At 48.8% G+C, this 17,370-nt stretch overlaps 1 protein-coding gene across 2 annotated transcripts in view; it reads left to right on the forward strand.

The window, feature by feature from the left end:
- The first annotated feature begins 329 nt into the window (after window positions 1-329).
- LOC149435337 (leucine-rich repeat-containing protein 36-like) overlaps window positions 330-17,370 on the forward strand; it is a 46,349-nt gene continuing 29,308 nt past the window's right edge. The window contains exons 1-7 of one of the 2 annotated variants that reach the window (XM_089662758.1): window positions 330-533; window positions 4,444-4,571; window positions 4,897-5,089; window positions 8,275-8,365; window positions 10,710-10,798; window positions 13,927-14,000; window positions 16,998-17,046. In XM_089662758.1, coding sequence (XP_089518884.1) covers window positions 437-533; window positions 4,444-4,571; window positions 4,897-5,089; window positions 8,275-8,365; window positions 10,710-10,798; window positions 13,927-14,000; window positions 16,998-17,046 — 721 coding nt within the window. In that variant the 5' untranslated portion in view covers window positions 330-436. Of the gene's footprint in view, window positions 534-4,443; window positions 4,572-4,896; window positions 5,090-8,274; window positions 8,366-10,709; window positions 10,799-13,926; window positions 14,001-16,997; window positions 17,053-17,370 lie in introns of both variants that reach the window. The other variant, XM_089662759.1, reaches the window with a different exon arrangement.

Raw genomic sequence — 17,370 nt, forward strand, 5'->3', positions numbered from 1 at the left:
TCCCCATTAGTGCTTAACTTCCGCCCATCCTGCGCCCCATTAGCACCTGATTTCTCCCTCCGTGTGTCTTACTGTAGTTAAAACCACGCCCACCACCTCTAGCACTAAAGTGCCGCCCCAAATGACTTTTAGCGAACCAGGAAGCGGCAAGAAATCTCCGCCCCCTATCCTGTGAACAGACATCCCAGGCTCTCCGTCCTCCACATAGGCTCCGAACACCTCCTGTCCTCGCTTGAACTCTTTTCCCCGCCCCCTTCTCCATGACAACAGCATCTCTCCAGACAGCGTCCTATAGCAGGCCGGTTCGGTTGTCGCTGCCTCTATTGGTTACTCCTCCCTCCCCCAGCTACTGTGTATCCAGGTGCCGTGTCCCGCTCTCCCCCGGAACCTTTCCCTCCACTCTGCTTGTTTCCCGCCGTTGCTATGGGGAGTGTTGATGAGGCTGCACCCATTCAATGGGATGGCGGTGAGGAGGGTTCGTTTGAAGGAGAGTTGGGTGTGCGAGAGAGCCGGGCTGCAGCCAGTGGGGGCAGGTAACACCAGGAGCACCCTGAGTAACAATACTAATACGGGGCAGAGAGTGACATGCTGTGACCCATAGCAACCGTCCATAGAGGGCTGCTGCTAATATTCTCCATGGTAACCGTCCATGGAGGGCTGCTATAATAATATTCACCATGGTAACCATCCATAGATGGCTGCTATAATAATAATCTCCATGGTAACCATCCTCTGAGTGCTGCTATAATAATATTCACCATGGTAACCATCCATAGAGGGCTGCTATAATAATATTCTCCATGGTAACCATCATCTGAGGGCTGCTATAATAATATTCACCATGGTAACCATCCATGGAGGGCTGCTATAATATTCACCATGGTAACCATCCATAGAGGGCTGCTATAATATTCACCATGGTAACCATCCATAGAGGGCTGCTATAATAATATTCTCCACGGCAACCATTCACTGAGGGCTGCTATAATAATATTCTCCACGGCAACCATTCATAGAGGGCTGCTATAATAATGTTCACCATAGTAACCATCCTGTGAGGGCTGCTATAATAATATTCACCATGGTAACCATCCTGTGAGGGCTGCTATAATATTCACCATGGTAACCATCCATGGAGGGCTGCTATAATATTCACCATGGTAACCATCCATGGAGGACTGCTATAATAATATTCTCCATGGTAACCATCCATGGAGGGCTGCTATAATAATATTCTCCATGGCAACCATCCATGGAGGGCTGCTATAATATTCACCATGGCAACCATTCATTGAGGGCTGCTATAATAATATTCACCATGGTAACCATCCATAGAGGGCTGCTATAATAATATTCACCATGGCAACCATCCATAGAGGGCTGCTATAATAATATTCACCATGATAACCGTCCATGGAGGGCTGCTATAATAATATTCACCATGGTAACCATCCTGTGAGGGCTGCTATAATAATATTCACCATGGTAACCATCCATAGAGGGCTGCTGTAATATTCACCATGGCAACCATCCATGGAGGGCCGCTATAATATTATTCACCATGACAACAATTGATGGAAGGCTGCCACGATGAACATTATTATAGCAGCCCTCTATGAATGGTTGCCATGTTCACTATGGCAACCATCCATCCATAGAAGACTGCTATAATAACATTCATTATAGTAAATATCCATGGAGGGCTGCTATACTACACATTCACCATGGCAACCATCCATAGAGGGCTGCTATAACATTCACCATGGCAACCATCCATAGAGGGCTGCTATAACATTCACCATGGCAACCATCCATAGAGGGCTGGTATAATAATGTTCACCATGGCAACCATTCATAGAGGGCTGCTAATAATGTTTCCTGTAGCAACCATCCCTAGAGCTGCCATACTAATGACCATTCAATGAGGGTTGTTGTTGTAATGTGCTTGCCCCATCAACCTGCTTAGGTCATTCAGTAAACTCAGAGGGCCCATGCCGGCTAAGCAGGGGCCCACCCAAGCCCATTCTGGGTCCTCTGAGTTTCCACTTTCACTTACACAGGTTGATGGGACAAGCCCTTTCCTCCATTCTATTGTCAGCCCCCCTGCCCAGCCCGGTACAGCCCCTCCCACCTGCTCAGCCGCACATGTGCACACTAGGTGGGGGGCAGGCAGCCCACATTCTGAGCTGCCAGGTGAAAGCGGTGGGCTTGTGTGTGAATCTGAAAGGGAGAAGGCCAGTCCACCCCGGGCAGGGCGCAGGCCGGGCCCTTTGAGTTTCCTCTTTTACATAGAAGCCCATCACTTTCATCCGGCAGGTCAGAGTGTGGCCTGTCTGCCCCCACCTTGTGTGCACATGCAGCAGGAGAGAGAGAGCCACTGAGTCACAGAGCATCCTTGTGTAACTAGCAGACCTCCCAGGTGGTGGTGTGGGGGGTGGCGGTAGCCAAGGTCAACTTTTTCCTCGGGGCCCACAAGCTTTGAGCTACTCCTCTGATATAGTATGTAAAGCTTTGCATAAACTGTAACAATATTCAAACCAAGGACTACATTCCAGCCCTTCCAAGAACTACAACTCCCATCATGCCCCTCCAGGTAGACTCCAGACTTGTAGTTTTGTAATATCTGAAGTCCATTGCTCAACTTAAAGTGTTACTAAACCCACAACAGTACAATCAGTCTGTAGATGCAGTAAAGCATGCTTGTTATACTCACTGTGGAACCTAAGGGGTTAATCCTCTGCATTGTGTAAAAAGGCTGTTTGATCCTGTCTTCTCTGATCCTCCTCTTTTTCTACTGTCCACAATCTTTCTGCTGATAGAACAGAGCCTTGGGGGCAAGCTGCACGTGCTCAGTTTGGTGTGTATTGCTAAAGAGTTGTTTGTGTGGTTGGGTGCATGTGATCAGCACAGGACCAATCAGCACTGTCCAGACAGAGATCAGGGGTTCTGCAGTCTTATAAGACAATCAGAGGAGAATGAAAAATCCTACAAGCTTTAACCAGTGCTTTGCTGGACACTGATAAAGTCACAAGACTGCTATATACTGCTGATAAGAAAAGGTATTTAGCAGTTTATATTTACTAAAATAATGCGGGATCCGGGGAGAGCAGATATAGTGAATGCGGGGTCTGGGGAGAGCAGATATAGTGAATGCGGGGTCCGAGGAGAGCAGATATAGTGAATGCAGGGTCCGGGGAGACCGGATATAGTGAATGCAGGGTCTTGGGAGACTGGATATAGTGCATGCAGGGTCCGGGGAGAGCGGATATAGTGAATGCGGGGTCCGGGGAGAGCGGATATAGTGAATGCGGGGTCCGGGCAGAGCGGATATAGTGAATGCGGGGTCCGGGGACAGCGGATATAGTGAATGCAGGGTCCGGGGAGAGCGGATATAGTGGATGCAGGGTCCGAGGAGAGCGGATATAGTGAATGCGGGGTCCTGGGAGACCGGATATATTGAATGCAGGGTCCAGGGAGAGCGAATATAGTGAATGCGGGGTCCGGGGAGAGCGAATATAGTGAATGCGGGGTCCGGGGAGAGCAGATATAGTGAATGCGGGGTCCGGGGAGAGCGGATATAGTGAATGCGGGGTCTGGGGAGAGCTGATATGGTGAATACGGGATCCGGGGAGAGCGGATATGGTGAATGCGGGGTCTGGAGAGAGCGGATATAGTGAATGCAGGGTCCGGGGAGACCGGATATAGTGAATGCGGGGTCCGGGGAGACCGGATGTAGTGAATGCGGGGTCCGGGGAGAGCGGATATAGGGAATGCGGGGTCTGGGGAGACCAGATATAGTGAATGCAGGGTTTGGGGAGACCGGATGTAGTGAATGCGGGGTCTGGGGAGAGCGGATGTAGTGAATGCAGGGTCCGGGGAGAGCATATATAGTGAATGCGGGGTCCGGGGAGACTGGATATAGTGAATGCGGGGTCCGGGGAGAGCGGATGTAGTGAATGCAGGGTCCGGGGAGAGCGGATATAGTGAATGCGGGGTCGGAGAGACCAGATATAGTGAATGCGGGGTCCGGGGAGAGCGGATATAGTGAATGCGGGGTCCGGGGAGAGCGGATATAATGAATGCGGGGTCCGGGGAGAGCGGATGTAGTGAATGTGGGGTCCGGAGAGACCGGATATAGTGAATGCGGGGTCCGGGGAGAGCGGATGTAGTGAATGCAGGGTCCGGGGAGAGCGGATGTAGTGAATGCAGGGTCCGGGGAGAGCGGATGTAGTGAATGCAGGGTCCGGCGAGAGCGGATGTAGTGAATGCAGGGTCCGGGGAGAGCGGATATAGTGAATGCGGGGTCCGGGGAGAGCAGATATAGTGAATGCGGGGTCCGGGTAGAATGAATATAGTGAATGCAGGCTCCGGGGAGAGCGGATATAGTGAATGCAGGTTCCTGGGGTTAATAACACTTTAAAATCTTCATTACCATCTTTCTAGGCACGGTGGAGTCTCTGGCACTACAAGGGACGTACCGAGAGAAGATTGTCAACTTGGGGGATGCATTTAAAAACTTCAAAAGTCTCCGTTCCCTGGACTTGTCTAGAAATATAATAATCAGTTTGCAGGTGAGTTCACTTAGTGACAACACTGTATTCTAAATTGTTCAGGGCTCACCGTTGAGGGGTGGTAAAACCCTACAGTTGACAGAGACAGTACAGTTACCATACAAAGAGGGTAAAGGGGGCCCTGGTCATGAGAGCTTACAGTCTAATTGGGTGGGGATGCCCATGGTCTTGGGATAGGATGTCTAACAAGCTCTTATACATGTGATGGTCGGGTGTCAACAAACTAATGGCCACACATTGCTTTCCTCTGCTGTGTGTGGGACTAGGCTGCATATTATAAAGAGGTGCCATGTAATAAAAGTCATTTTATGGTTTGCTTTCGCAGGGAATTGAATACTTACACTCTCTTTGTTACCTGAACTTGTATTATAATGACATTGCATCTCTTGAGGAAGTGAAGCATCTCCAACATTTGGCACAGCTGAAAACTCTGGATCTGCGCCTGAATCCAGTGACCAGACAGAACGCTGATTACCGTCTTTTTGTTATCCACATGGCGGGTACATTGGAAACACTAGGTGGGTACATGACTGTAGTGGAGAAATGTTTGGAGAGGTCCTAAAGGATAATTCACTTTTGTAACATGTTATACTCATATTCAGGGTGTAACATGTTATGAATAGACCAGCCCCCGCTGTAACGGAACCGACCCCATACTGCACTTGGGTACTTCCGTTAGAATACCGCTTCCCCGTCCGAACACCAACCACAGACACCACAGCTGACCATACAAGAATAGATGACACCAGTCTTGAAGTAAACCAGAGTAGACTACTTTATGTTAACACAGATACAAGAGACACACCAACAGGCAGTCCCATCAGGAGGGAGGGCTGCTGGAGACACCCCCTACCAAGCCAATACACATAAACACATACATCCCATAATAGTTTGCTCACAAGCAAGACACACAATAGAACAATGGGATGCAACCACATGACACCAAACAATCCACAACCCTCCACCCCAATATTAGAACAGATCACCCTGTACCCCAAACAGGCACAGGGTGACTTACACATAATAGGGATATGGGGAGTTGAGACAGGGGTCTCCCCACCTCTCCAAAGTGAGATGGGTTCCATGGGCCCCCCACCCAAAGTGACTCCCGTCACACCCACTCCCCCGCTTTGACAGCTATCGGGGGATCTTCTCCTGCTAGCTGTAAAAATGTAAAGGAAATGCGGCCTTGCTGGGCTCCGCCCACCCGGCCGTGGCACTCATTCACAGTCCTCTGTGAATGAGAAGTCCCAACAGCCTTAGCAGCTGTCAGCTTGCAGTGATCAATGAACTACCACAACACTGTGGAGTGCTGTGGTAGTTCATTCATTCTTCCTGTCATGGTATCTGTTTGCCTGTACATCATATATAATCAAGCAGATATACTGACAGATCTGCAGGAGACATGTATGGCACCAGAGATCTGCTAATCATTGGTGCAATGGTTTACAGCACGAGTGTCAAACTGGCAGCCCTCCAGCTGCTGCCAAACTACAAGTCCCATGAGGCACTGCAAGATTGACAGTTACAAACAGGACTCCCAAAGGCAGAGGCATGATGGGACTTGTAGTTTGGTAACAGCTGGAGGGCCGCCAGTTTGACACCCCTGGTTTACAGGTTCCTGCAACGAATAAATTATAAATGCACATTTTTTTTACCTGCAGAAAAATGTGCATTTATTATTTTTTAGCAAAAGGTGAACTTATCCTTTAAAGTGGAAGAAAAGCCAACACTAACTATCCTTAATGGACCCAGATCTCTCCATAAAGAGGACCCGTCACTGCTTATTTCTATCACAAGGGATTCATGCATTCTTTCTGATAGGAATAAAAGTGATTACATTTTTTTAAGGAACAGTATAAAAAAAATCAATTATGGTAAATAAATAATAATAAAAAAAGTTTAAATGCCTTATTGATCCCATATCTCTCCATAAAGAGGACCTGTCACTGCTTATTTCTGTCACAGGTGGTGTTTACTTTCCTTGTGATAGGAATAAAAGTGATAAAAAAATTTTTTTTAAAGGGACAGTGTAAAAAAAAAAAATAAAGTACTAAAATAATAATAAAAAAAGTTTACAGTGCCCCTGTCCCCCTGTGCTCACGCTTAATGGTGAATACATATGTAGGCCACGCCCACATATGTAAATGGGGTTCAAACCACACGTGAGGTATCGTCAAGAACGTCAGAACAAGAGCAATAATTCTGGTAACCTGTAGAAATGTTTAAAGCGTCACCCATGGAGAATTTTAAGTACCGTAGTTTCATGCCATTCCATGAGCATGCGCAATTTCAAAGCATGACATGTTGGGTAGTCAGCTCTGATTAAGGGAGCTCGACTCCCGAAATGCGTTAGCGGATGCCCGCTACCTGGGACCGTTAATTGTGTCTCTCTCTCTGTGTTTTTTTATCTATTGGTTTGTGAGTATCCATTTGTTTATATCACATTAAATTTCTTTTTATCACGGTAATGCACGAGGAGAGTGCGCCCTCTTTTATTCTTTTTTGCTATGACATGTTGGGTATCTATTTACTCGGCGGAACATCATATTTCGTATTTTACAAAAAAAATTGGGGTATGTATTACATTTTTTTAAATCATTAAAGTGTATTTTTTCCCAAAAAATTGCGTTTGAAAATTATATTAATTTTTAAAAACTGTCCATTTTGGTTTCTGTTTTCCTGAATTTTTTTGGATTTGAGTGCATCCAGAATTTTCGGTTTCGGCACCAGAATTTTCATTTTGGTGCACCACTACACAGCATGGAGGATTCCTATATCCGCCTCATAAGTGTGAATGGCAGAATCTGTCTTTTTTTTAATCAGCCTGCTGGCCGGTTAAAAAAAAAAATGATCTGCCTATGACCATACACTATACAATTTCTATGAAAACATCACAAACAGCGCAAATAATTAATACTAAATCAATAAAATTAAAAATATTAAATCATATAATTTTTTTGATTTTAGAAATGTAATTTTATATGATTTTATATGATTTAATATTTTTTAATTTTATTGCTTTAGTATTAATTATTTGCGCTGTTTGTGATGTTTTCATATTTTTTGGTGTATATTGCACTTATGTACAGCAGCATTTAATTTTAATACACATTTCTTTGGTTCTGATGATTTGTGATTATATACTATACAATTTCTGCCCAATTTCCTTTAGATTTACCTTCAACTATGTAGTACAAGGGCCGGCCTAATTGGATACAACTGAAAGTTTTGCTTAGGTTTGACCTCATATTATATGGTTTTTGGTAAATCTAAAGCAAAATTCTGAAGAAAATTGTATAATGTATGGCCAGACTTAGTTTTTCTAACATCCCCAGAGGACTCCAGCTTGACGTGCTTTTATTTTTTTTTTCTCTTTGTAAAAGTCAATCGATTTTTGTCATGCAAGGCGGTGAAAAGGTTAATCCAAACCAATCTTACCCACAGGGTGAGTAGACGGGAGGTCCAGGCTGCTCCCTGGCCAGGTTTCTGTTGTGTACGGCCTGGGATGTTGCTATGGCTTCCCCAGGAGTTTGTTTGGTTTAGGCATGAAGTTCAGTTCATCCAACTGTCAGCCAGGCCCATTACTCCTCACTGCAGCGGCCATGCAGCAACTCAGCTGAAACTAGGAGGGAAGGGGGTCAGCAGAGCATTTCATACCTCCGGTGAGCAGAGCTAACTCCAGGTATGTCACTGTTTGCAGATGAGAGACCAGTGAGGGAGAGCGAGAGGAAATCCGCAACCTTTACCTTCCAGATGAAATCTCAGGAGACATCGGAGGCAGAGTCTGGGAGGTGAGCGCTCAGTAAAGTGTCCTTTGTTATTTAGGAAATAAATAAAATAGTATTGTCATGCGTGTGAATGGAGCGACAGCGGGATGTGCAGAGTATAGATGCCTGCAGGGCTGTGCATACTTGTTTATTGCTACTTAGGGCATGCTGAGATTTGTAGGTTTCTAAGGGTTCGGTCAGCTACTAAAAGGTGCAGTTTGACCACTCTGACCACAACGCAACGGTAAGCCCCCCGTTTTAATCATGATGGTGGGGCGGACCAGGAGTGAGGGGCACCGTTGGATACAGATGGACGTAGCAGCACATTTCTCTGAATCTTCTTGGTTTTGGCAATATTTTTATTATTATACAGTATTTATATTATTATTATTATTATACAGGATTTATATTATTATTATACAGGATTTATATTATTATTATTATTCAGGATTTATATTATTATTATACAGGATTTATATTATTATTATTATACAGGATTTATATTATTATTATACAGGATTTATATTATTATTATTATACAGGATTTATATTCTTATTATTATTATACAGGATTTATATTATTATTATACAGGATTTATATTCTTATTATTATACAGGATTTATATTCTTATTATTATTATACAGGATTTATATTATTATTATACAGGATTTATATTATTATTATTATTATTATACAGGATTTATATTATTATTATTATTATTATTATACAGGATTTATATTATTATTATACAGGATTTATATTATTATTATTATTATACAGGATTTATATTATTATTATACAGGATTTATATTATTATTATTATACAGGATTTATATTATTATACAGGATTTATATTATTATTATTATACAGGATTTATATTATTATTATTATACAGGATTTATATTATTATTATTATTATTATACAGGATTTATATTATTATAATTATACAGGATTTATATTATTATACAGGATTTATATAGCGCCAACAGTTTGCTCAGCGCTTTACAATATAAAGGGAGACAATACAAAGTTACATAGTTAGCCTGGCTGAAAAAAGACAAAAGTCCATCCAGTTCAACCATAGAAAAAAAAAAAAAGTTATAATCCTATACTGTGGGCAGCACAGTGGCTAAATGGTTAGCACTTCCGCCTGGCAGTACTCGGGTCGTTGGTTTCGAATCCCAGCCACGGCACCACCTGCCTGAAGTTTTTATGTTCTCCCTGTGACTGCGTGGGTTTCCTCTGGGTACTCTGGTTTCCTCCCACACTCCAAAGACATGCTGCTAGGTTAATTGGCTCCTGTCTATATTGTCCCTAGTATGTGTATGTATGAATGTAAGTTAGGGACCTTAGATTGTACGCCCCTTGAGGGTTAGGGACCTTAGATTGTACACCCCTTGAGGGTCAGGGACTGATGTGAATGTACAATATATATGTAATGCGCTGCGTAAATTGACGGCGCTATATAAGAACCTGAAATAAATAAATACAAGAGGGATAGGAGGGCCCTGATCCTGGGAGCTTACAATCTAAGAGGGAGGGGCTAGTGGTACCAAAGGTAGTAACTGTGGGGGATGGCCTGGTAGGAGGAGTAGAAGATTCCATTATTAGCTGAGGGCAGGATAGGCTTCCCTGAAGAGATAGGTTTTCAGAGATCGCCTAAAAGTGAGCAGAGTAGGCGACAGTCTGATAAATTGGGGTAGAGAGTTCCAGAGGATGGGGGAAGCTCTGGAGAAGTCCTGGAGATGAGCATGGGAGGAGGAGATATTATTATTATTATTATACAGGATTTATATGGCGCCAACAGTTTTCTCAGCGCTTTACAATATAAAGGGAGACAATAAATAGTTACATAGTTAGTCTGGCTAAAAAAAGACAAAAGTCCATCCAGTTCAACCATAGAAAAAAAAAAAAAGTTATAATCCTACACCTGCAATTGATCCAGAGGAAGGCAAAAAACCCAGCAAAGCACGATCCAATTTTCTCCTGCAGAGAAATAATACAGCAACAATACAGGTCAATACAAGAGGGTTAGGAGGGCCCTGATCCTGGGAGCTTACAATCTAAGAATAATTTACAGACTGCATGGTTGCACCTTTTCTGGGACTTCTATAAATGTATGAACTTACGGATATATGATGATTTATTGGGTGGATGATTCACATATTGTTCACACTATTTTATTGAATTGTCTATCATTGACAAATGTTATATTTGTTTCCTGATCACTGCACTTTTGATTATTGTTGCATTTGAGTACCACATTCGCGTCTGAGAACAATAGAAGATGTGTACTGTTAGGGCGCTGTGTGGATTATAGTGACTAGATTGTAAGATATATCAATAATTAATTGTCATTTTCAGCTCTATGACGAGCCCGTCACGCAGCCATCTTTATGGGAACAAAGGAGGAGCTAAAGTTCACCTTGATTTCGGCTTGAGCAACATGACTGGTAAGATTTTTTAAAACTGGATTAAGCAGGCTAAAAGACCGAGTATTTACTCTATTAATGCAAAATGTTGTATTGATTATCCGAGTGGTTACATGCAAACAGAGTCTCTCCGGCCCACCCAGGACACCCGTGTGTTCAGGAGCAGCATTTCTATGGTGTTCTGGCCGCAGCTGATCATCCAGTCTCTCTCTCTTCCCTCTCTCTCTCCTCTCTCTCTCTCTTCCCCCTCTCCCCCCTGTCTCTCCCCCTCTCTCCTTCCCCTCCCCCCTCCTCTCTTTCCCCCCCTCTCTCTCTCCCCCCCTCCTCTCTCCCCCCCTCCTCTCTCTCCCCCTCCCTCCTCTCTCCCCCTCCCTCCTCTCTACCTCTCCCTCCTCTCTCCCCCTCCTCTCTCTCTCTCCCTCCTCTCTCCTCTCTCTCTCTCCCTCCTCTCTCTCTCTCCCTCCTCTCTCTCTCCCTCCTCTCTCTCTCTCCCTCCTCTCTCTCTCTCCCTCCTCTCTCTCTCCCTCCTCTCTCTCTCTCTCCCTCTCTTCCCCCTTCTCTCTCCCTCCCCTCCCTCTCCCCCCTCCCCCTCTCCCCCCTCCCCCTCCCCCCTCTCTCTCCTTCTCTCCCCTCCTCTCTCTTCCCCCTCTTTATCTCCCCCTCTCTCTTCCCCCTCTCCCCTCTCTCTTCCCCCTCTCTCTCCCTCTCTCTCTTCCCCACCTCCCCCATCTCTCTCTTCCCCATCTACCCCCTCCCCCTCTCTCTCCCTATCTCCCCCCTCTCTCTCTCCCTCCTCCCCCCCTTCCCTCCTCTCTCCCCCCTCTCTCTCCCCCTCTCTCTCCCCCCTCTCTCCCCTCCCCCATCTCTCTCCCCCCTCTCTCTCTCCCTCCCCCCCTCCTCTCTCTTCCCCCTCTTCACCTTCCCCCCTCTCTCTCTCCCCCCTCTCCTCCACCTATCCTCCCTCTCCCCCCCCTCTCTCTCTCCTTCTCTCCCTCTCCCCCCCCCTCTCTCTTCCCCCTCTTTATCTTCCCCCTCTCTCTCTTCCCCCCTCTCCCCCATCTACCCCCCCCTCTCTCTCCCCTCCTCTTTCTTCACCCTCTTTATCTCCCCCCTCCCCCATCTACCACCCCTCCCTCTCTCTCTCCCTCTCTCCATATCTCTCCCCTCCCCCTCTCTCCCTCCTCTCTCTCTCCCCCACTCCCCCTTCCCTTCTCTCTTCCCTCTCCCCCTCTCTCTCTTCCCCCTCCCCCCTCTCCCCCCTCTCTCTTCCCCCTCCACCCCCCCTCTCTCTCTCCCCTCTTCTCTCTCTCCCCTCTTCTCTCTCTCCCCTCTTCTCTCTCTCCCCTCTTCTCTCTCTCCCCTCTTCTCTCTCTCCCCTCTTCTCTCTCTCCCCTCTTCTCTCTCTCCCCTCTTCTCTTCTCTCCCTCTCTCCCCTCCTCTCTCTTCCCCCTCTTTACCTTCCCCCTCTCCTCTACCTATCCTCCCTCTCCTCCCTCTCTCTCTCCTTCTCTCCCTCTCTCCCCTCCTCTCTCTCTCCCCCACTCCCCCTTCCCTTCTCTCTTCCCTCTCCCCCTCTCTCTCTTCCCCCTCCCCCCTCTCCCCCCTCTCTCTTCCCCCTCCACCCCCCCTCTCTCTCTCCCCTCTTCTCTCTCTCCCCTCTTCTCTCTCTCCCCTCTTCTCTCTCTCCCCTCTTCTCTCTCTCCCCTCTTCTCTCTCTCCCCTCTTCTCTTCTCTCCCTCTCTCCCCTCCTCTCTCTTCCCCCTCTTTACCTTCCCCCTCTCCTCTACCTATCCTCCCTCTCCTCCCTCTCTCTCTCCTTCTCTCCCTCTCTCCCCTCCTCTCTCTTCCCCCTCTGTACCTTCCCCCTCTCTCTCTTCCCTCTCTCCCCCATCTACCCCCCCCCTCTCTCTCCCTCCCCTCCTCTCTCTTCCCCCTCTTTATCTTCCCCTCTTTATCTTCCCCCTCTCTCTCTTCCCCCATCTATCCTCCCCCCCCTCTCTCTCCCTCTCTCCTCTCTCTCCCCCCTCTCTCTCCCTCTCTCTCTTTTCCCTCTCTTTGTTTCTCAGATCGTATGGGACTGCACACACATACCTGCACCAAGGGCTGCTGATCTCCGAGCAGCAGGAAGGAGGAGGGGGGGAGGTGTGTGCAGTCCCATACGATCTGTCAGTGTAGGGATGGAGGCAGGGAGATCCCACAGAACACAGCACAGTTCATCTCCTCTGGGCTCTTCTCTCCCTGCTCCAGGCTGTCCTCTGGTCCTGGCTCGTCAGCTGCTGGAGGGAGAGGTACAGGACCATCGCTCTGCAACTGCCCTCCCCCACATCGATCCTCCTCCACTGAAAGAGTACCGAAGGTACCCCTCTGATGGCAGCCCTGCATGGTTCCAGAGGATGGGGGAGGCTCTGGAGATAAACTGGGGTAGAGAGTTCCAGAGGATGGGGGAGGCTCTGGAGAAGTCCTGGAGATGAGCATGGGAGTAGGAGACAAGGGAGCTAGAGAGCAGGAGGTCGTTCGAGGAACGGAGAGTACGGTTTGGGTGATATTTGGAGACAAGATTGGTGATGTAATTGGGGGCAGAGTTATAAATGGTTTTATATGTGATTGTTAAGGTTTTGAATATTATTCGTTGGGCAATGGGAAGCCAGTGGAGGGATTGGCAGATATGGAACTAAGGCCAATTTAGACAGGAGCCAATTAGCTTACCAGCATGTCTTTTACAGAGTGGGAGGAAACCAGAGTACCCAGAGGAAACCCATGCAGGCACAGGGAGAACATGCAAACTCCAGGCAGGTGGTGCCGTGGTTGGGATTTGAACCAACAACCCCGAGTACTGCCAGGCAAAAGTGCTAACCATTTAGTCACTGTGCTGAAATCGCACTGCACAGAAACGCAGGTGAATCGCACAGGAACTTCCCAGCATTCCTGTGCGATTCACATGCAGTTCCTAGTGTGAATGGGCCCAGAGCTTTGGCTTTAATGCAGCATGATCTATTGTACGTCTTCAAGCACATTTAGAGCAGCTGAGTGTGCTGATTATTACTTGCACTGCGATACTTGCTACACTTATAAAAAGGATTTCCATTTTCTCTGTTGTGATTTTATAATAGAAACCAACCTGACAACGTTCTGATTATTTTCTGTTTCAGAAATGGGCAAGAAAAACAGTCAGGAACATCATTCCAGAGATTATAGCAGAGGCTCTTCTCCCTCTAAGTATCAGGCAAGTTGACCTTCTGTATAGAAGGAACCAATCCAGGAATGTTTACGTATCATGGAAAAAAGGTATTCCTATAAAACGGGGCGCCATTCTGAGATCTAATCCTGTTTCTTGGTGGCAGACAAGTTCCCCATTATTCACAAGCGATAGGTCCAATCCTATCATCATTTGCTGCAGACAAGCAGTGTAGGAGTAAAAAAACCAAAAAAAACTTTTTGTTTAACCACTTCAAGTCCGGACACTCCACCCCCCCCCCCCCCCCCTTCCAGTCCGGACACTTTCACCCCCTTCCGGTCCGGACACTTTCACCCCCTTCCGGTCCGGACACTTTCACCCCCTTCCGGTCCGGACACTTTCACCCCCTTCCGGTCCGGACACTTTCCCCCCCCTTCCGGTCCGGACACTTTCCCCCCCCCTTCCAGTCCGGACACTTTCCCCCCCCCTTCCAGTCCGGACACTTTCCCCTCCCCCTTCCAGTCCGGACACTTTCCCCCCCCCCTTCCAGTCCGGACACTTTCCCCCCCCCCTTCCAGTCCGGACACTTTCCCCCCCCCCTTCCAGTCCGGACACTTTCCCCCCCCCCTTCCAGTCCGGACACTTTCCCCCCCCCCTTCCAGTCCGGACACTTTCCCCCCCCCCTTCCAGTCCGGACACTTTCCCCCCCCCCTTCCAGTTCGGACACTTTCCCCCCCCCCCCCTTCCAGTTCGGACACTTTCCCCCCCCCCCCCTTCCAGTCCGGACACTTTCCCCCCCCCCCCCCCTTCCAGTCCGGACACTTTCCCCCGCCTCCAGTCTGGAAACTTTCCCCCCCTTCCAGTCTGGACACTTTCCCCCCCTTTCAGTCCGGACACTTTCCCCCCCTTCCAGTCCGGACACTTTCCCCCCCTTCCAGTCCGGACACTTTCCCCCCCTTCCAGTCCGGACACTTTCCCCCCCTTCCAGTCCGGACACTTTCACCCCCTTCCAGTCCGGCCACTCCCCCCCCCCCCCCCCCCCTCCAGTCTGGAAACTTTCACCCCCTTCCAGTCTGGACACTTTCACCCCCTTCCTGCCCGGACACTTTCCCCCCCTTCCAGTCTGGACACTTTCCCCCCCCTTCCAGTCTGGACACTTTCCCCCCCCTTCCAGTCTGGACACTTTCCCCCCCCTTCCAGTCTGGACACTTTTCCCCCCCCTTCCAGTCTGGACACTTTCCCCCCCCTTCCAGTCTGGACACTTCCCTCCCCCTCCAGTCTGGACACTTCCCTCCCCCTCCAGTCTGGACACTTCCCTCCCCCTCCAGTCCGGACACTTCCCTCCCCCTCCAGTCCAGACACTTCCCTCCCCCTCCAGTCCGGACACTTCCCTCCTTCTTCCAGTCTGGACACTTCCCCCCCTTCCAGTCTGGACACTTCCCCCCCGTCCAGTCTGGACACTTCCCCCCCGTCCAGTCCGGACACTTCCCTCCAACTCCAGTCCGGACACTTCCCTCCCCCTCCAGTCCGGACACTTCCCTCCTTCTTCCAGTCTGGACACTTCCCCCCCCTTCCAGTCTGGACACTTCCCCCCCCTTCCAGTCTGGACACTTCCCCCCCCCTTCCAGTCTGGACACTTCCCCCCCGTCCAGTCCGGACACTTCCCCCCCGTCCAGTCCGGACACTTCCCCCCCGTCCAGTCCGGACACTTCCCCCCCCCCGTCCAGTCCGGACACTTTCCCCCCGTCCAGTCCGGACACTTTCCCCCCTTCCATCTGGACACTTTCCCCCCCTTCCATCTGGACACTTTCCCCCCTTCCATCTGGACACTTCCCCCCCTTCCAGTCTGGACACTTTCCCCCCTTCCAGTCTGGACACTTCCCCCCCGTCCAGTCTGGACACTTCCCCCCCGTCCAGTCCGGACACTTCCCCCCCGTCCAGTCCGGACACTTCCCCCCCCGTCCAGTCCGGACACTTTCCCCCCGTCCAGTCCGGACACTTTCCCCCCTTCCAGTCTGGACACTTTCCCCCCCTTCCCGTCTGGACACTTTCCCCAGGCCAGTGGAGGGATTGGCAGAGAGGGGTGGAGGACACTGAGTGGAGGCCGGTGGAGGGATTGGCAGAGAGGATGGAGGACACTGAATGGAGGCCGGTGGAGGGATTGGCAGAGAGGGGTGGAGGATACTGAATGGAGGACAGTGGAGGGATTGGCAGAGAGGGATGGAGGACACTGAGTGGAGGCCAGTGGAGGGATTGGCAGAGAGGGATGGAGGACACTCAGTGGAGGTCAGTGGAGGGATTGGCAGAGAGGGATGGAGGACACTGAGTGGAGGCCAGTGGAGGGATTGGCAGAGAGGGATGGAGGACACTCAGTGGAGGTCAGTGGAGGGATTGGCAGAGAGGGGTGGAGGACACTGAATGGAGGCCAGTGGATAGATTGGCAGAGAGGGGTGGAGGACACTGAGTGGAGGGATTGGCAGAGAGGGGTGGAGGACACTGAATGGAGGCCAGTGGAGGGATTGGCAGAGAGGGGTGGAGGACACTGAATGGAGGCCAGTGGAGGGATTGGCAGAGAGGGGTGCAGAACACTGAATGGAGGTCAGTGGAGGGATTGGCAGAGAGGGGTGGAGAACACTGAATGGAGGTCAGTGGAGGGATTGGCAGAGAGGGGTGGAGGACACTGAATGGAGGTCAGTGGAGGGATTGGCAGAGAGGGGTGGAGTACACTGAATGGAGGTCAGTGGAGGGATTGGCAGAGAGGGATGGAGGACACTGAATGGATTCCAGTGGAGGGATTGGCAGAGAGGGTGGAGGACACTGAATGGAGGTCAGTGGAGGGATTGGCAGAGAGGGGTAGCAGACAATTTATTTGCCGTGTTGTGAGTTACAGTATGAAAGGTTATTACGGTGTATACAGTTTCCCTGAATACGTCGTCTGATAGGCATAGGCGCGGTGGACACGGTCGATCGTCACATTCGATCAAATTGTAATTATAACATCATATTTATTAGATCTCCATTGATATGAATTGTTTCCGTTTGCAGCCTGAAGAGCACCTGTCCTATCTGCAGCCACAGACTGACTTTGAAGATGGTATTGGTATAATATTTTGATATTTATCTTATTCATACTAATTTATATTTCTATATATATTGTTACTTTAAAGATCTTCAGTGTCTTACAATAAATAAATAAAAGTCATCAGCTACAAATACTGCAGTTCCTGACTTTTAATATAAGGACACTTACCTGCCCCGGATCCAGCGCTATCCTCAGCTGGGCTCGTTCTTCACCGGGATTCGGGTCGCTGGCGCCGCGGTGCTTACTAATGGTAGCCAGCTGTGAGTCTTAGTGGCTTCACATCCAGATTCCTACTGCGCATGCGCGAGCCGCTCTGTGCTTTGTGAATGGTGTGTG

This window comes from Staurois parvus, unplaced genomic scaffold (genome assembly GCF_062004578.1).
Source record: "Staurois parvus isolate SC_StPar_1 unplaced genomic scaffold, SC_StPar_1.0 ptg001534l, whole genome shotgun sequence".
NCBI classification, from domain to species: Eukaryota; Metazoa; Chordata; class Amphibia; order Anura; family Ranidae; genus Staurois; species Staurois parvus.